Source organism: Calypte anna, chromosome 1 (genome assembly GCF_003957555.1).
Source record: "Calypte anna isolate BGI_N300 chromosome 1, bCalAnn1_v1.p, whole genome shotgun sequence".
NCBI classification, from domain to species: domain Eukaryota; kingdom Metazoa; phylum Chordata; class Aves; order Apodiformes; family Trochilidae; genus Calypte; species Calypte anna.
This window is the reverse complement of record NC_044244.1, coordinates 24,093,164-24,113,857: the sequence shown is the minus strand read 5'-3', so window position 1 is coordinate 24,113,857 and position 20,694 is coordinate 24,093,164. Positions and strand designations below refer to the sequence as shown.

Below are 20,694 nucleotides of genomic sequence, written 5' to 3'. Positions count from 1 at the left end.
GTTTGACATGGGATTATGATGACAACATAAAATAAACACACAAACTTAACCTCCCTAAACCATTCCCACTTACGTATTTCCAAAATGATGTGCTAAAAATAGTACCAGCCTCATTACACCAAATAATTAAGTGCATAGTATTTGGACTGCACTTCAGCCTCAAATTGAAATATCATTTGATGCAATTAACTTTGAAGGTCTGCTCTATATTCTTGAAATTGGTTCTAGACCACAATAAAACAAACCTTTCATAGCTGGAACTAACAGTTTGAAAATAAGCTCAGCAAGAACATCAGTTATAAACTCCTGAGTTGATTTTTGAGCAATATTAATGTGTTCTGTTCCAGCACCAGGTATGATTCTGGAGCTAAGCTTTGCCAGTGAAACTTATCTCTAGATATCAGAAACATGTATTTAAAATTTATTTGAAATCTGACTAATCTGAATCATTCCTGAATGTATTTATTCTGGCAATGGCTCTCAAATATTAATACAGATGTTGTAGACTGGATAAATAATTTAATATTAAGAAATAGGATTTTAAAACAACTTCTTAAATTCTTAAATAATTCATATGATCTTAAATTACCTTTTTTGTTTGTCTGGTTAGTTGGTTTTTTTTGTTAAAGTTTCTTGTCAGCATTCGCTACCAGAACTTCATCTATAATAATCTTTTAAGTCATGAAGAAGCTCTCAGTTAACTTATTGAGTATCTTTATGTGTAAGATAATGCAAATTTAAATCAAATTACATCTTCAATGATTTTGTAACTGAAATAATTCTCTGCTAAGAGAGACAATTTCTCTTCTCATTGTCAGTTTTATAGTGAACAAAAAGTTTGAAGATGCAGATTCCTGCTTGATAACCTAAAATACTACTAAAATTTATAAGGAATGCTGAAAAATTCTCTTCTGGCAGTTTCAAGTATTTGGCTAGAATACTCTTTGGATTCTTCATAAAGCAGATATTAGTCATGCAAAAGACATGAACACACAGAACAAGAACTAGCTTTCAAGAAAGGTATGATTAACTCACAATTATTGATTGGCAGATCATTCAGTTGGTAGCTTATCTATGTGAAAATACTGTTTCTTACGAGGATCACTGAAAAGAGATGTTTACTCTCAGGGATAGGTGCAAGCATGAGCAAACAAAAGTGACTTTTGTAAGGCTTACTATGTGAGCTAGTAAGCTCTACAGGCCCTGTTCTGGTAGCCTATAAAGTAAAAGAGCAATACTCTCCAAGATGCCTGGGTCTTCTGGATGGACTTTTGGGTTGGGATGTGAAGGGTAATTTGGGTCAGTCCAGGATCATTAACTCCATCCAGTTCACTGCAGTCTGCTAAAGAAGTAACCAGCAGTGGAGAGAATGGTGTTGAAGGGCAGACACAAGACACACAGTGATTTCACTGGGGTACAGGTTTTGGTCAAAGCAAAAGCAAAACATGGAAACTTACTAGCATAAACACCTGGAGATTTTAATGCTCTCCACCACAGCTGGGCAGTTGGTTCTTCCAGGGTGCTGGCTAACTCCATGCTGATATATCCAGTGGCTCAGCAGAGCTGACTCTATGTAGCTGTATGTCTCTGTCCCTCCCTCCTTTCCACTTCCTACATCATTCCTGCTTTTCCTATCAATCAGGCTGCCACAACCGCCAAATACTCAGGATAGAAGATAATCAACCATACCATAAATGCATATTATTGGCATATAGCTGAGTCCAAAGGATATTACTGTTATTCTCATCACATCTCTCAACTTCAGGAACCCTCTGTTATTTCATTCTCTCTGGTCAGGATTGCCAACACAATACAGATATGCAGATACATAAGCTAAATGAACTACTGCACATGTTACCAAGTGCCTGACAGACCAAACTGGTTCCTGCTTTGTTAATGAATCAAACCAAGACAGCCTGACAAAACAATCTGTTCAGCTACACCAATCTAGTGGTTAAATCATAAAATCAACAGTGTCCTTATGTCCATCCAAACACAACAAAAGTATTTTGTGTATATTTATAGGGTGAAGTCCTCTCTCACAGACCTACAGAACTGAGGACAGTGTGTGCAGGAAACAAAGCAGCTGCTATGAGCTTCATGTGCTGGAAAAACCCTCAGCTGCAACTCTCAAAAGGCAACTGTTTATGAACAGGAAGACAACACATTGTGTAAATAGATTAAGAAAGAATATTTGAGTGCTCTCTTTTCCTGTGCAAGACATTTTCTAACCTACATGATTCTACAATTTGAAGGGGAAAAAAAAAACAGTCAAAGACAGTAACATACTCCTGGCAATCATAATCAATGCAATGAAAAAATCTGCCTATTTTATCCTTCTCAAATTACATCAGTATTATTTCTTTCCACCTGGTTACCTAAAAAAGCTATTAAAATATTTTTTAAATATTATTTTAAATATTGTAATTAATGAATACTAATAGATATTTAATAAAATAATATTCTTTTCTGAAGCCTATATACTTGTACGCATTTTGGTTTTAAAAGTCTCCAATTTAAAGAGCTGCATCTATCCATGCACTTGGGAATAAACTGCAAGTAACAAAGAAAGGATTATATATTAAAGTTAAGCACAAAAACCCTTCTCCAAAAATGTTATAAATCTCCTACTCTGAATTTTAATATAGTGTATTAAGCAGACATCAATACTGATGCTGTGTGATTCTCTTATTCAGAATTCATACAATCCATTTATTCGCTAAAATGTGATGATTTGTACAATGAAGTGTTTTTCAAATTCAACTATATATAGAAGAGAGAGCAACACTAAACCTTTCTCATACATTTATTATCTTAGAAAGTAAGATACTAAACAATTACAGGATGTATATGAATGTGTTTGCTTTTATTACTGCATTTTCATACTTCGGTCAAGTGCCTCTCTTATTTGTAATTTTGACAATAAAACAAGAAATTAAATTGCTTTTGCTGTCAGTAAGAGCTGCTCAGTAACTGTAACTGTAAATGAGAGCATTTGCTTCAAAACGTTTCAGGAATACAAGATAAGTTAAGAAGAATGGGGTCAATTACTGACTTCCACAAACAGCAGCAATGATACACGGATGTAAGCCTTAAAGATTCTACACAACAACCATTCACTGAGGCAGGGGTAAAGAAATCCACACAGCATAATCAAAGTGGACTCTTAATACTGAAGAGAAAAAACTAGGGGGGGAAGGTAAAAGAAAAAAAAAGTGTCAAAGAAAGAAAATAAAATAAAAAGACTTTTCCAATATTTTAAGGGTTTGGCATCAGCAAAGTATCTGTCAGATGAAAAGGCCCAGATGTTATTACAAAGTAAGCCATAGCACCTAAACAAGCAAGGATAAAATACACTATTCTGAACCAAGGAAACGTTCCTCCTATTCCTCAGCCTGGTGGTGAAATTAACCCTGAATGTGTCAGAAAAGTATACATTATCTGCCTAGCTATGGATTTTAGATTCTTACTTTACTCTGATTTTCAAAGTACTTGAGAAAAACAATAGAATAGTACCTCAAAATAGTATTTTGGACACTGGGTTGGTGTTTTCTAATTGTGTCACTAACAAATGCATTGTTAAATAAAACTAGAAAGTACTCCTGACAGCAGCTGGTTTATAGGCACTATATTCCACCTTTTACTGTGTTCCAAAAATCAATGACAGTTTTTCCATTGGTATTGGTGAATTAAATCTTTAGGGTTCAAACTGGCCTGGGCCTGATGGTACTATTTGCAATATAAGAATCTAAGAGTTTTTTTCATGAGCAAAAAAAAATGGACAGTAAATGTGTACTGGAATTTTAAACAGAGCTGCTGTTCAAAGAGAGCCTTATGTTAACAGTTTGAAATAGCTCGGAGTTCGTAACCATTTCATAAATACATATTTTAAAAAGTATGACGACTGTTAAAAGGTTCAGAGATGCTACTTTCTTGAGACTGATGGTTGGGGTATGGGAAAAAGAAAAATGTTAACTACCTCAGTAGAGCTTGGAGAACAAACTACGGTTATTTAACCTAATTAAAAAATGAAGACAGTTAATTTTATTTCCCAAATAACAAATGACTCTGAAAACATCTTCCACTATTTTCACCACTGCTAGGGAAGATCAAAACACACCAGTGACCGATGACCTATCTTTTTCTGCTTACTTCTCATAAATGAAAATTCTTTCTTTCAAGCTCCCTTTACTACAAAAGATCTTTAGCTTGCCACAGAAAGGGGATGGAGAATTAAAATGGATGTTCTTGCAGAATGTTACCACAAGCCAGAAAGTTTTCTCTGTTCCAAAATTCTGCTTCTGGAAGTATCGCTCATATATATGCTATATTATGACTTATAATTATATAATTATATAATTATATATATATTATAAATATAATTATATATTATATATATATTATATAATTATATATTATACTATATATATATATTATATATTATATAATATATAATATATATTATATATTATATTATATATTATATATTATATATTATATATATAATTATATATATTATATATATATATATAAATTATATATTATATGCTATATAATCTATATATCTCAGTTTCAGTTGCATGTATCTTTTTAAGAATGTGCTTACATTTAAGACTTATGAAATAAGCTTTCACTGTTTCACTTGAATATTGTAACAAAACTTAGAATCACTTACCTGTATGTCCATTTGTAGCAGCAGAATACAAGGCAGAATAGCCATCTTCACAAGAGTAATTAATGTCCAGTCCTTCTTCATTAAGCAGCATTGATAATAAAGTGACATTTCCCTGGGAAGCAGCTTGGTGAAGAAGGGTGGGCCTGCCACCCAGGGGGACAGGACCACCACTTGTTAACAAAGGGGTTAGGGAGGAAGACCAGCCTGTGAGTTAAAGCAACAGAAGTTAGATGGAAGACACATAATTGAAGCTCTGCATTTTCTGTGCTCTTTTAAAAATTAAAAAGGATCTCCAAAATTACAAGATTCATTAGTTTAGCACAAGTTTTGTGATGATGCTTTGTCTATACATCAGACGGTATTCTGAACAACAAAAACTGAGTACAGCAGTGACAGTTGTTAATGCAAATGAGCAGGATTTAATTACAAAATGTTAACATAAAACTTGTTATGAACTGTAGTACCAGCTGGATGTCTCAAAAAAAAACCCTATTAAAATTCAGAAACTTACAGAAGTTTTAAACAAGTTCCAATTTAATTGCTGATACACTGGAAAGATTTTAGAAAGTATCTAAAGGAAGGTTTCCAAAACAACCTCTTTTCATGTGAAACTTCATCCTCCTTTATAGCCTTTGTGCAAACTTTACTATGAATGTCTCACCTGCAGTTATACAGAAAAATCAGAGAGCCTTTACAACCTTAATTGTCTTTCAATAAGTTTTAAAAAAATGTAGAAATCATTTATACAAATATAGAAATAAAGGTATTTATTACTGAATTTTACCTTAAAGCAACGTTCCTTTTATTCAGCAATACTTAAACAATATACCATAGAACGTGAGTGTGAATGATTAACAGGTTATATAAAATTTACAAGTGAAATCTTTCAGGTCACCCTATGAAAAAAATAATATTCAATTCAAAGCTTTGAAAGCTTAGAAATTATCTTGGTCAAAAGTTCTGTTCATTACTTATGAGCCTTAGTAGGGAGTTTGTTAAGAATATGAAGTTTGCTGCATAAAGCATAGAAAATTTTCTGCATTCTTCCTTGGTCAAGGACTGCAAGAGAAAAACAGAAGAATGGTTTTTGCCTTATTTTCACTGTTACCTTTCGAAAGTCCATATTATATTTGTCTCTTGAATAAATAATTTTGTATTCTGCAGTCACACATAAGCTATTATGTGAGGCTGAAATCAGACAATATAAAGCAACTTTACACAGTGACTCTGCAACATCCAAGACTGAAAAGGAGCTGCAGGCATTACCTATAGATCCATCAAGCTGATCAAGTGCTATCCAACCTTCAGCACCTAGAACTACAAAAAGCATGTGGCTACCAGGCTGGGGTGATCTACTCTGCATTTTGGAAAACAGAAAATTAAACATAGAAGTTCCCTACAGATTTCTGTAGAAGCAATAGATTTGGGAACCTTGCGAGTTCTGGGTAACTTTAATTAAAGTCCAGATTACATAACACATTATTTAATCAGCCCCAATGAAGAACACAGAGTTTGACCCCAGTTTAAAACAACAAAAAAATAAATGCTTGGATTATTTTCCTGTTTGTTTCTGAAGTAAGCTAAATTCGTCATTTCAAATTCACTTTACTGAGTATGCAAAGGAAATGCATTTGCATTCTTTTCAAATTGTTAAGCTTATTATTCAACATATTTATTTGATATTGACTACAGAATTACATCAGTACAGCTATGAAGTTACGTTATAAATCCAACATTAAAATGACAATAAACCATAAAATTTATTTCATCCATCTTCATGTAACTTCAATTCTGAAGCTATCTTTTGACTATTAATACTATTAATAATATGTTTCTCCAATACTTTTCATCAGAGGATTGATTGGATCTTGATTTTCTGAAGACTATAAAAACAGCAATATACTAAACTGCATCCTTTAAATAATAATAATAAAAAAATTATTTCCTGTTCCAACACTTGAGAACAGCTAACTCTTACAAAATCCCCAACAGACAGAAGAATAATTTTTGTTCTTCCTTTCCATCACAAAAGTGCTTTTTTTCCCACAACCTTTGTTATTCTTTGAAACTAACACTGTTACTAATATTCCAATGTTTTTAAAATGGTACTTGTGTAGTTTTTACTGTCTTGCCATGGTAATTAACTGACAGTGGACATTGCTTGGGTGGCAGTCCATGTGCTCACATTCCTTGTTCTAGTTGTATTGGAATTATACAGGGAATTCAGGGAGCCAAACACTAAGCTTTAAACATGAAGTTCACTTCGTCAAGCAGTTTCTCAATATGAATAAAGTTTCTGAGTTCCCTTCCTTACTGAAAATCGTGCAAGTTTTTTTGTTGTGGGTTTTTTTTTTTCTTTCTTTTTTGAATTCATCATGAACAGAGATGCCAAGAGGAAATTGTTTTGCACCATACGTGTTATCTTAACTTCCATTTCAACTGTCTGAAGAAAAAAATGTGTTGCTGCAATTCAATGATGGAATTCATTATACTTTGTTATCATTAGATGAAAACCTACTGAAAAAGATACAAAAGCCAGGTAGTAATATAAGCATAATCTTAGCTTCCATAATATATAATATAATAAAGCTAAATTCATCCAACACAATACACCAACATTAGAAAATACCAATAAATAAGGAACACCATTACAGATGCAAAAAAGTTAGGAGATGTGAAGCATCAATGAAAGCTTTTAGGGCATGCAGTGATGAAGGGCAGAGGGACAGACAAAAACAGCTTCTGGCATCAGCTTCAGAATGTGAGATGGTTAATTTCAGAGCCCAGATCAGGTCTTTTACCCCCTCCCCCCCCTTGCTTTCATCTTCGAAGCCAATTGGATAGAGAGAATAAATCAATCATTAAAGAAATGAGCAAAATAAAAACCAAACTTCACTGAAGAGTGACATAAAAAGCGCAAAACCAAGAAGAAAGTGAAAGCAGAAATCCCAGGGGTATAAAAATCCAACTGCCTACATTTGTTTCCATTTTGAAGTCTTACAGCCATTGAAATGTAGAAATCCAAACAGAGCAGAAGCATTTTGGCACCAGTTCAAAGGCTGTTGAGGTTAATGAAAACACTGTCACAGATTTTGAATCAGGCCATACATGTTCATTGTAAGTTCTCAGTGTGCAGTCTGTTCAACATTAATGACAAAAGCTGGTGTCTTTTCTTACAAGGGATGAAAAGAGAAACATCCAGTACTATGTCCTGCCTCTGGAAGAAGGTATTGACACATTGATTTAGGAGAACACATAACTGAAACAATCAGTGCTCACATTTTAAGTTTGTTCATAACAGCTCTTCCTTCTATAACCAAGACACTGTCTTACTGAAAAAGTCAGGCTGTTGGTAAGTTCTTAAAGAAATCTGAGCTAACAGAAAACTATTCTAAATTAATACAATACTTCAGTGATTATCATTCAGATTTCACAGTAAGAATATGAATTTATTGACAAAACAGGATTCTTTCAATGTTTTTAATGTTAAATTCCTTTTGCACTGTTTAAAAATATTAACAAATTCTGATTGCAGCTTACTACTTGTAATACAATAAAATAAAAATAATGCTCTGCTTTAACTGAAAGTAAAATTGGAAACATTTTCTGGAAGAAGTAAACAAAATAGATTAAAATCAACCAAAGCAATAATAAAATTAACTGAATCTGTGCCTAGAGGGCACAAAAATGCAGATGTGGGAAAAAGGTTTCAATAGTAATTGTTGTTTGTTAGATGCTGTTCACCCCAAGAAAAGTCATACTTAAAAAAAGAAACTGAAAATATGAAATGACATGAATTCAGGCATTACCAACTACATTATTTTATCAGAACCCATTGTTGCTAGCTTTGGTTTATCTTTTCTAAGAGAAAATCTATTTCCATATATATGTATAAAATCTTTTTTTTTTTTCAGTATAAAGTCTTGAAGGAAATGTCTTTCTATTCTTGCATAACATCTGTTGCTCAAAATTGTTTTAGTTCTGCAGTTTGCCAGAACACTCAGCCAAAATAGATTAAGTTCCCTTAAAAAACATAAATAAAATAGATTGGACAATAAGTGCAATAAAATATAAGCAATATTTTGAGAAAAAAGATTAAGGATTTCCTGAATATTTACTTGAATCTTTCAGATAGTTACTGAAATTCTTTGAGTCTGTTGGTAGTCAGTACAAGAGGGATATTAAAATGAATCAGTAAACCACTAACTGGAGTGTAAATCAATCTTTCTTTGCAGACTTCAGATTATGGGATATGTCTCCTCTTTGCAATTGCAAAAATTCACAAATAGCAGTCACACAAAAAACTAACAATGCTAAAGGTTCAGATTAAAAGGGGATTAAATGAACCCACATGTTTCCATCCCTTCCAAAAAAAAGTGGATGGAGAGCAAAGGAAGAAAGGCAGTCTGAACACATAAACCAGCACAATTTGAAAGAACTAACAGTTTTTTACAAAAATCTTTTTTTTTTGAGAATTGCCTCTGCGAAATGCCACGATTTCTATAAGAAACTCCAATCAACCATTTGATGGAGGATTATTTGAGCCTACTTAAATTGTTCTCCTAATAAAAAAAATTATGCTTCAAAGCAAAAACTGAAGCCATAACTTGGATGTATGAAGTAAAGTGGTGATATTTTCATTTCTAACACAGAAGATTTATGAGGTTTTTTAAGATTAATCAAAACCTGTCTTAAATGAACACCAAATCTCATCTAGTTAATATAAGTCTAGCTGAAGTATACACCCTAATTCATGCTGATAAGATTTCTGCAGGAGAGCCTCCTGCCTACAAAAACCATTGCCTTCAATGCTGATTTTGTCAATGATTTCTTGCACAGTAATAAAATCTTAGATATTTTTTGAAATGATGTTTTATATTCCATTATAGAGTCTATTTGCATCTGAAGGCAAATGAGGTTTGGAGAATATCTGGAATACTGGGAGACTAGTTATCTGACACAGAAGTCAAACTCATCTAGGAATGACTTTAAGAAGAAAATTTAAGAAGAAATTGATGAGCAGAGGACCAGAGCATCTGCCATACAAGGAGAGACTGAGAAAACTGTGTACATTCAGCCTTGACAAGAGAAGGCTTAGGGTAGACCTTACTACAATGTTCCAGTACTTAAAGGGGGGGGGGGGGGTCTACAAAGAAGATGGAGACTCCTTATTTACAAGGCTCCCCATTGACAAGACAAAGGGCAATGGGCACAAGTTGCTCCTGGGCAGATTCCAATTGAACATAAGAAAGTAATTTTTTACTATGAGAACATGGAATGGTCTCCCAGAGCAAGTGATGGATTTCTTAAATCCATCTGGACTTTGGAAAGTTTTAAGACTCAGCTCGACAGGGTGCTCAGACATATCATATAAACAATATTAGAAGGGTTGGACCAAATGATCCTTGAGGTCCCGTCCAACCTGACATTCTATGACTCTATGAAAATTCAGGGCAACCATAGGAAAAATAGTAAATTAAGAGCAGTCATCAAATCTCACAGATGTTACCTTTGACAGGCAGTAGATAAATTGAAAGATTTATGAGCTCGTATAATTATGGCCCAGTAAAGAAAAGAGAGGACTCTGACAGTATGGTGTCACAGCCAAATGTTAAAACCATGACTAATTTACTCCAGAAATATGCAGAAAGTCTTCAGTGACGTGGAACGGGAATGAAAAATTCTTAATAATGTGGACCTGGGAATCTCCTATATATACAGACAGAAGTCAGCCACACGCTGCTTTTGGAACACCTTCTGTAAGTCTGGTGAGTGAGTTCAGCTGCCTTATCAGGCAGTGAGGCAGCTACCAAGAGAAAGTAGTTGGTTGTGTGATGGAAGCAGACCAGCTGTGAAGGGGGGATTATAACCTGTATATGATGATGCAGAGACTGAAGTTATGAGGTACTGAAGCACCATAACAGAACTGAGAACTACTGCTGAGAGTCTGAGACTATTCACTCTTCAGTGCTGCTGAAAGTCTAAAGTATTCCGCAGCCGTGTGTCTGTCTGTCTCACTGCAGTGCGAGTCAGGTTAAAGAGGGCCTTCCACCTAATGCTACAGAGCTATTTATCCCAGCAGGGAAAGATCATGACAAAAAGATTTATAGGAGATCTACCACTAACTTATAGGTAGATCAGGGACATCTTTGCTCAGTTAGCTGCCATCAAGAAGATACTCTGAAGCTGGCAGCACATTAGGGACACAAATAAGGCCCCACAATGCAAAAAGAACAGCAGCTACATGCACTGACTGCAGACTTAGACCACCAAAATAACATGCAGATTTAAAAATTCCAACAGTAAACCTTTGGTGGTATCTGCTGAAGCAAGCCTGTGAGATGCCACACACAAGTATTAACAAAGCCTACCCCAACATGCTTTGTTAGAACAACTATAGAATGAACAACTGAAAATGTAAGAACTATGCTAATAAAAATGAAACATATTCTAGTGATTTGAAGTGATGTATTTGAAACTGCACTGTTATCCAAGCAATTATATACCTTAACATGCAGCCATCTAATGCCACAGGAGAATACAGTGGCCCCAGCTATGTCCTATTTTCTAAAAGATTCACAAAGACCTGAAATGCAATGCATAGAAGATCACCAGCAAAGGGAACTTTCAAATCACTGTTTCAGACTGAGAAAGCATCTGAAGTCAAAATAATAGCACTCACATTTAAAAAAAAAAAGTATTTTCTTTATAGTAAACCATAATCTGCAGCCCATTTACTTTAAACATTAGTCCTATTTACCTTTAAAAACCCCTTCAATTTGGAGGCCTCCTTGAGGAAGTAAACTAATTAATGACATTGCTAAATCAACAAAAGAATTCTCATACCCCTGGAATGTGGTAAAAATAAAAATGAAGTTTCTGGCTCTTAGGAAGTAAAAAAGAGAAAGGTATAAAAGATAAATAAAGCCAGTGAGAGATTTACAGAAAAAACATTACTTTAGAGGGAGACAGTTTGTATCATATCAATCCCTTTACCTGATGCTGTTACCAGGAGGCTGTCTGAATCACATGGTCTACAGGATGAAGCACTAACAGGGTTTATGGAGGAGCTACAGGCAATGGTGGTGGGAATGACAAAGGAATTTTCTGAACATGCAGGTTGGTTCAGTCCAGGGAAGTGGGAAGGCCAGGCACCCACCTGAGATGAGGCTATGGCTGGTATGGCACAGCCTGCGGGTGCCACAGATAAATCTATAGCAGGTTTTGGTGGCAGCTGAGGTGAGGACTTAGAAATAATTTCCTCATTTATTACCCTGATTCCTTGTGGTGAACTTGAAAGAGGTGAGGTCACAGGTTTGCTGTCAGTTTTGGTACTTGTATTTGGGGATCGACTACTATCCATTAACACTTTAAGCTGCGGGTGTGGTGGAGAAGGAGTTTGTGAAAGCCCAGGTTTTTTAGGAGGAATAGGTGGAGGATTTCCTCTGTCAATTCTTGATACACTGGGAGTCTTTAAAGTCATTCTACCAACTGGGGGGTAAGTGCCAGCTTCCACTGAATGTGATGTCCCTGGCCGTGGCGGAGCACTGCCCTGAGGACTTGTAAATCTTGAAAGAACTTGGGTGACAGTATTTCGAGCTACCTGCTTGGCAACCAGGTTGTCACGACTAGTAGGGGACACATCCCTAGAGGGAGGGCTTTGGGTTGTGTTTCCATTTTGGTCTTGGTCATTCGCATTGGCTTGAAATCTAAATCTAGCTGCTTGGACCCGTGGATTTAGGCCTGGATGTGCAGCAGTGTTGGCAGATGGTGAATGTAAACTGTGCATAGATGAAGTGAGAGAGGAATTCTGAGCTGCAGCAGTTGGAGCTGCAGGAGTGCAAAGGGAAGAACTATTTGAAAAAGGGGAAGTGCTACTTGGTAGATCAGGTGATGAGCCTGCACTTGGTCCATTTTCTTCAATTCTGTTTTGATTCTGTGTAAGAATGGGAGTTGTGGGAGGGACAAGTTCGCTAGATGAGGGCTGCCTATCGATGGCAGGCTTCCCAAGTGCTGCACTGGTGCACACATTCATTTTCATATTGCCAGACACTAGTGGGCTCACTGTAGAAGGCTTTACAGACATAGTCAAAGGCAACTTCTTAATATTGTCTGTGCTACTGTCCATGACAACAGTATCTGTTTGGCAGGCAACAGTTCTTGAACTTGGCTCATCTGTTTCAACAGAAACAGAAACAAGATTCCTATCTTTATTTTTATCTTTATTTTTAAGAGAAAGATTAGCTTTACTTTCATTCTCCTTTTTTAACTGCTCAATCATTTTGATCATTTTATCTCTCTCTTCTCTGAGGTCACTGGTGTGTGCTTCCTCTCTATGAAGTTTGGCACGCAGCTGCTCTCTCTCTGTGTCAAACTCAGACAGCTGTTTTTCCATTTGAGCTTCCATTTGTGTACTCCTTTGTTTCTCAGCTGCAAGAGACTCCTCCAGTTCAGTAGCCTTTTTCTTTTCTTCTTCAAATTTTGCCATCAGTTCTTCCAGTTTCTGAGCTTCCTCAACAATTCGTCCAGACAACTGCTTGCACTCTTTCACCAGCATCAGTACTACGTGCTTATTCTTTCCTCGTTCTTCTTCAAGGCGAGCAGATAGCTTTCTGTGTTCCAGCTCAAGACTCTGTAACTGAGATTTTTCCATTTCCAACTACAAGAAAAAGCATAAAGAAAAATTCTCATTAACAAGATGGAGACTTCTAACACAACCCAGCATTAACCTGACATAGGTATTTTAACCTTTGAGAATAAGCCTGAAATGAAACTGTCCACCCTAGGAAAGTGATTTGTGACACCTAACACAAAGGCCTATAATCTTTTGCAAGCAAAAGACAGAGACAGTCATCTCTGATAAGCAATTCTGAAACTAAGTATGCCAATCTAATTTCCTCTGTTGACAACACAGAGATTCCCCAAAGTGATTAAATGCTTGTGATTCCTGAGTGAGGAGCTACCTGTTCTCCAGAAATTAGAAATACCACAGAAAGTCTTCATCTCAGTAAAGGAAACAGACACATGCAAGAGATGAGCTTTGCAAAACTAACTGTGAGCTTAGGAATGAAAGTTTTAGGATATAGGTCTTCCTCAGTCTGAAAGAGATTAGGGCTGAAATACAGTCCATCATTCCCATAAGAAGTGTCTTACATCTTGCTTTAACATTTATAAGACATTGATTTCTGAGACCAATTTGTTGTCACAGGCACAAATACCTTCCTGTACTTACTAACAACAGAAGGTCTCACTGACATCAGTTATTCATAAATTACCTTATAAGCTAGAATCAGAAACCTACCTAATACATGCAAGTAATGGATAACAGTAGTTTTTCTCCTCATTCATATAGCCCTCACCTCTAATTCACCTGGCTTGCTGATTATGCTTTTATTCAAAGACCTTGTTCTAGAAAAGCACTTGGAAAATATGTTAATGTACCATTTAAAAAAATACCTACTAATAATAATGTGACCTAAATTGCTTCATATTCTCCCAAGCAGATTTCTATACCAGTCAAGCAACTACAAAAGACAACCAGATTTTTGTCTTCCTACTCCTTCTTTCACATACAGATGTACTAGCTTCCTATATGGCTTATCAAAATGACTGATAAACAAACAAACAAAACCCATAAAACTGCAGAGCATTCCTCCTCCTGTACTTCTTATTGTTTAGCCTTGCCATTTCTGCTTTACAGACAGATCAACACAGAAATAACATTTAAAAACTGTACCACTTAAGTGCGTTTTCTAAGTGGGCATTGTTTTTGAAAAATAACTTCAGATACTTATGGAAAAAGAAATAATTACGTGCTCACAAACATAAACAGTTAATTTTGAATGCAATGAGAAACTGTTTCATGCTCCTACAATAAAAGAATACTTCACAGTGTTTAAAGAATAATCCAAGGAAAGCTGTGGCAAAGAACAGTACATTTAAGATCTCAATTGGGATGTTTTACTTCAACAGATTATAGATTCAGATTACAGTAGCATGGTAAAATGATACTAATTTCAGAGTTTAAGACAATACTGTGTTGTGAACGTATCTACTGTAAACTAATATGGGAAACAAGATGGCCTAGGGGATTGGTAATAGCTATGGAATACCTCCTCTCTCAGTCAATGCTTAAAATATTGTCTCAGTTGCTATATAAAAACAAACAAAGAGACACAGAGGCAAAATCCCCCAGGCATCACAATATAATATCTTCTCAGAAGACTGTTGCTACAGCACACTATTCTCTGTCCACTCCCCTTGCAGATACAATTTTTTAGCTCTTGAAGCTTTTACCACATCACTGTAGATGTCTCTACACATCTTTTAAATAAAATGCATTTAAACAGAAGCCAGTATAAATACAACTTTTAAATAACAGTTTTGTAACTCTCCAGTTACACCAGCTGGGACTCATGCCATTAGAAGATAAGCACAAGAGCAGAAAGTCTGCGGTCATAATAGAGATAAAGCCCACCTGCTCATTGTCCCCAGGATAGTGTTTTTTCCACAGGATAAGTGGAATTTGAAGACACTCAAAAAACACTTAAAAAGGAAGGGAAGTGAAATGATATAGAGAGAATAAACAACAAGTCCTGGATGAATTTACACTTATGTCTCAGTCTCCCAACATTTCTAATCTGGCTTCCTCACTGTAAATTTCTCTTCTGTTTTCTTTAGAAGAATATGAAAAAGTACAGACGTGATAGCAATACTGATATTATGTAGATAATAGTAAAATTTCTCCCTGAAATCATGCCATTATCATAAGAAACAGTGAACTAAGAAGAAGAAATCACTATGGGAAATTATGCCAACATTGTAACATCATCTTGGCTTCAAATACCTCAAAATCTGTTTAGCAGTGGAGGGAGGGGCTCCACTGGCCTTTTAGAGCTTCATCCCAGGTTAACCAATACACTCTGTAAAATGTATTTCACAAAAATAAGCACACCTTTTCTCAAAAACAGTGTTAAATATATAAAAATAATATATGGCATTATTGGTCATTGCTAAACAAACAGTATCAGCAACAACATCTAAATTATGTTAATGACAGTACAGCTGCAAATTAAATTAGCAAGATATTACTATAACACTCTATTTAAAAATATTTTTTCTCAAATATTTTTTGCAAAGGATCCACCAGCATTTATATGCTTCAGAAGTATTTCAAAGCAAGTGAAGCATCCAACAGCTTCTTTTTTGTTAAAACAGATACAGAAATAATGTGAAATGTAAAATATTTTTAAAGCTTGGAAATGCAGTAAGATTATAGTGCAAATGTTTTTATCAAGATTTTCTATATTATTCTTCCATTTTGCTTTCAGATGAGAGACTGGTTCTATAACTGCTGAGAAATTATATCACTTCAAATAATTATGAGCAGATTTTAACATATAACTGGGATGAAATCTGCTTACTTATTGCAGTATCTTCTTTGTTAGCATTGCATACAAATAAAAAACGCAGTAATAAATGTGCCCTCTATTTGATTTCAAACTGACAAGAGCAGTAATAGTTTCTCACTTTATGTTGTCTTCTATGTTTGTCTCTCTGCCATCCTTGTTCTGGCTGCATCATCCTGAACAGGTAAAGCCTCTAAATATTCACACTCCCTTTTTTCCTTTATATTACAGATTTGGAACCAGCTGTAATTCTTCATAAGTTTATGAACTAACTACAACCTAATTTTTGCAAAGTCTGCTATATGTATACACGAATTCATTTCAGTAACACAAACATCTGGAAATGTGCCATAAAAGGATTTGAAAATGGGTAAAAAATGATAAGGAGAAAAATTATAGTGTCAGCCAAAGAACTAATCAGAAAAGTCCTTTAAAGGGGAAAGAGTTCATGCATGTGAGAAAAGGTCAAGGGAGCCTGGCTTGTAGAGTCTAGTGAAAAAAAGATGGTGGGATGATCTAACATCAATGTACCACTCCTTCTGAAGGGCCCTTACAATGATGATGGAGTGAAATTCTCTTGGTCATGGCAGGTGGGGCCCCACAACAAAGCTTAAGATGAAAAATTGCCCTTTAAGAGGCTCAGCCATCGGAAAAAAAATGTTCTTTACGAGGACAGTAGTGCAGAAAGGCTGCAGTATTGCCATTACTGGGGGTTTTCAGGACTCAGCCAGACAAATTCACAGATGACCAGATGTACTGCTGGTGATTATCTGCTTTAAGCACAAGGTTGAACTAAATCACATAATGGGCCTCTTCCAACCAATGTGTCTGTCTTGCTTTGAGCATGCATCCCAATATTAAGTTCTCTGCAAGCACTTGACAAATCAAGGAAGTTTTATTACCTGGTTTTGAGTTGCCAGGAAACCTCAACATTAATTTTTATATCAGTTCTAAGAAAAGCATTCCCATAGATGGAAGAGGATGAAGATTTAACATGAAGCAGATGGCATCTGGGGATTAGGTGTTTGGTATATGGTAAGGCTAAGACAGTCATTTGTTACCTTTTTAATTTTTCTAGATTCTGGCATGTTTTTATGAGTTGCTTTTTGTAATAAAATAAAAAAAATATTGGAAGAATAGTTTTAGGTCACTACATTCAGAGATAAGTGATACCCAGGAATAAGATTTCAGTCTGAGTCTGTTTAAAGTCCAGTAATATCCAGAGAAAATAAACACAGCTGTACACAGGCTTCATTATTTAGTGTAAGAGTGAGAAAATGAAGAAAGACCAAACACAGAGGCATCACACATTTAGAGAAGTAGGAACCACTCTTGGAGGGAGAAGGTTCAGCTGTCTCTGTATTTGGATCACATTTCTCTAGGCTTAGCTTTTTTGCTTTTTTTTCCTTAGATTGGGTCACCCTACTTGTCAAATATTTCTATAAATTCTTCAGAATACTTTCACTATTCTCTTACAGGGAGAGATTTAAGAAATGGGGAACAGACAGAAAAATATGGAACTGAGGGAAAGTAAAATACTGAATGAAAGGTTTGTGAATTAATGGGGATGGTTGAGAACTATGTCATCTATTGCCACAAACCCAAGAAGTTTAAGAGGTGCTCTGTCCTAATAGCATTTTGAATTGCATTTAAAAGAGAAAGATCTACGTTTTCTATAGAGCCATACATACGACTCTATACAGAGGATGCTCCTCAACACTATACATCCTGTGTTATTCAATTTCCTACTTGCTACAAGGAGTAAAACCAGTAGAATCATGACACACCTTCAAAGCAATTAAGTTTTCACAAATCTATTGTTTTAAAGTTTAGCTTGAAAGTTACTTCAGAATTGAAAAAAACCCTCAGTGTTTTCTTCTGGGAAATAAAAGACAATCCTATGCATGCAGACTTAGGGGACTTCATAAGCCAAAAAAGCAATCCAAGCTCCCTCAACCTTTTCTCACAAGGCACACACTCTGCCTCTCTCCTTTGAATGGTCTAGGGATAGACAAAGAATTGAGGTACAAGAGGAGTCACGTGGTCATGCACTGAAACAAGAAACTAATCCAACTGGTCAGGCAGATGTGTTAAGGTCTCTCCCAGTATCATTCTTCAGTCAGTAAAAGCAAGCTTACTGACTCTTCTCTATGCTGAAACAATCCCTTCCCCAAAATTTCAATGTACTTATAAAGCATATGAAAAAAAATTTTAAAAAAAAAGGAAAATTGATATTAAGTGTCCATAAGAAAAGTGCTGTAAGTACAGTAACAGGTCCCTACATAGGCCATTACCCTGTTTTCATATTTATATAACATGCATACAGTCAAACATTATTTATATTTGAATGTGGTATCATTTAAGCATCAGGGATGCCTAAACTAAACAAGTCAGTTAAGATAATAAGAAAAGGTTTGCTGACTGAATTTAAGCATATATTTACAGCATACTTCTGGTACTTTTGTACATGTGCATGTACTGTGCACATGATTTCCCAAAGAACAATTTCTACTAAAATTAGTTGTGTGCCAATTGTCTTAGCATTGTCTATTTAGTTGTTTTTTTTTTTTAATCAATATGAAAGTGTCACCAAAACCCTCTTTCATAGCTGCTGAAAACAGTCCATCCATCTTATACCTGGTAAGGATGATTCAGCACCTAGCAAGCATTTGTTTTCTAATTATTTCTAATTATTAAAAAATACCTTAACTAGATTATTTTATTATATTGTTTTTCCTCTCAGGCAGACCTCTCCGACATATTCATAATGTTTTATGATTTAGGAATATTTGGGTTGCATTATTAGTGAAATATATGCAAGCAACCAGTAACTCAACAATAACAAAATAACAGTGTTTTATTACCTGAGAGTTTTATGCAACATAATTATGCCAAAATAATTTTCTCTTTACAGCGAACTTCTAAGTATGCAAAAACCTATTTTGTTAGTTACAATTTTTTTTTAGATTTATGAACCTAAATCACCTAATATAAAATTCAAATAAATTATTTATTTTATGTGATTTAGGTTAGATAAAAATAACAGTAACTCATCTAGGCTTCAATGGTGTTAGTTTAAAAATATATTGTGATGATGCCTTCTCAGCTCACACTGAACTACCCACTTATGTACAGCATCAACTTGTACCAGCTACCTGTGATTTATTCCATAAGTAGAGGTAAATTCACAGAACACGTGAGGTTTGTGCAAAAAATACAACCTGAAAATCAGCTCTTCACTATATATGACCAGTAAGTGACAGCATTTTAACACTTGCAATGGTAGCTAAGTTAGGCAAAGATGCAATCTGAATAAGTGGTATGAAAGAACAATTTGGGGGAGGGAAAAGGAAAAGAAATTGGTATCAGGATACCTTCTTCTGTTTGTTTTCAGCAGCAGCCAACTGAGCTGACATTCTTTCTTGCATTTTCCTGCAGTGAGCCATAACTGCTTCTAAAATGGACAGAGGGTTCATGCATATTGGCTTCTTTTCTTTATCACCAGCACCTGCCTCGAAGTCTCTCTGAAGAGCCAGAAATGGGTCACTCATATTAAATCTTCCATATCGCTCCTGGATAAAAACCTCCTTGCGCCGGGCCTATAAAAAAAAAATCAAACAAAGAAATAAAACTAAATGCATTATTGAAGTACCTCCACACACAGAAGAGACCTTAGACACAGGGAAAATTATGTTACTTATTTATGTTTTTAAAGTATTTTCTTTACATACTTGTTTACAATCTCTAAAATAGTCAGATGTGCTGCACACAGATTTCATTAGAGCCAGTATATTTCACCACATAAAACCCCTTCCCCTTCTTAATTCAACACAGAAATAACAGTTTGGAGCAGTTTCAGAAGTATCAAAAAATAACATCATCAATCATACCAGAAAAAAACAACCTCACAGTTCTGAGAAACACCACTGGAAAGAGGAATTCTTATGAAAATGGATAAAACCTTTACCTGTGATTTGGTTTAAATTCAGTTTTGAGGAAGCAAAAAAGAGGAATACAGATAGAAAAGAGGAGGAACAGGCCTAATGGTTGTGAAATGTGTTAGTAGATCCTTCAGAAAGCTTTAAGTTAAAACATATGACAAGGTCATGGAAGGGCAGAAGAAACCAAAGACCAACATAAGTTGTGCTGGAAAACCTCTCAAGTGATTATCTGCAAATAACAAACCTTATATCCATTTTTTTTTATATATTGCCCTTGTGTTGGAGTAAATTAAAAGGCAGAAAATAATTTGACTGCAAGAGAAATAAGTGTGCCTATATATTTGGATGCTTGAAATACTTGCAGTCTATTTTTGAGTTTGATAATATAAAGAGAACTTGGAATATTTATTAATAAACAGGCCTACAGGGCACAACTTCTGAAGAAGGTTACAGAGTTCATTCAGATCCAAAGCCTAGTGAGGCTTACAAAGTCTGGCAGTGATAAGTTGAAGATATAAAAGTAAGCTGATAGAAACTAGTGGGGTTTTTATAGATTGCTTTGCAAGTAACCCCTAATTTGTCTAATATTTTAATACCTTAAGTTTTAACACAGAAAAGATGGGAAAGATAAAGGAGAAAGAAAAGGAGGAAGAAAAGCAAATAAAAAGGG

The 20,694-nt window shown here is 35.2% G+C and overlaps 1 protein-coding gene across 1 annotated transcript in view; it reads right to left on the bottom strand.

Moving 5' to 3' along the window:
• CTTNBP2 (cortactin binding protein 2) overlaps positions 1-20,694 on the bottom strand; it is an 80,433-nt gene that overhangs the window by 29,526 nt on the left and 30,213 nt on the right. The window contains exons 3-5 of the mRNA XM_030448641.1: positions 19,458-19,682; positions 11,672-13,334; positions 4,676-4,879 (exon numbers count right to left, since the gene is read on the bottom strand). Coding sequence (XP_030304501.1) covers positions 4,676-4,879; positions 11,672-13,334; positions 19,458-19,682 — 2,092 coding nt within the window. The remainder of the gene's footprint in view (positions 1-4,675; positions 4,880-11,671; positions 13,335-19,457; positions 19,683-20,694) is intronic.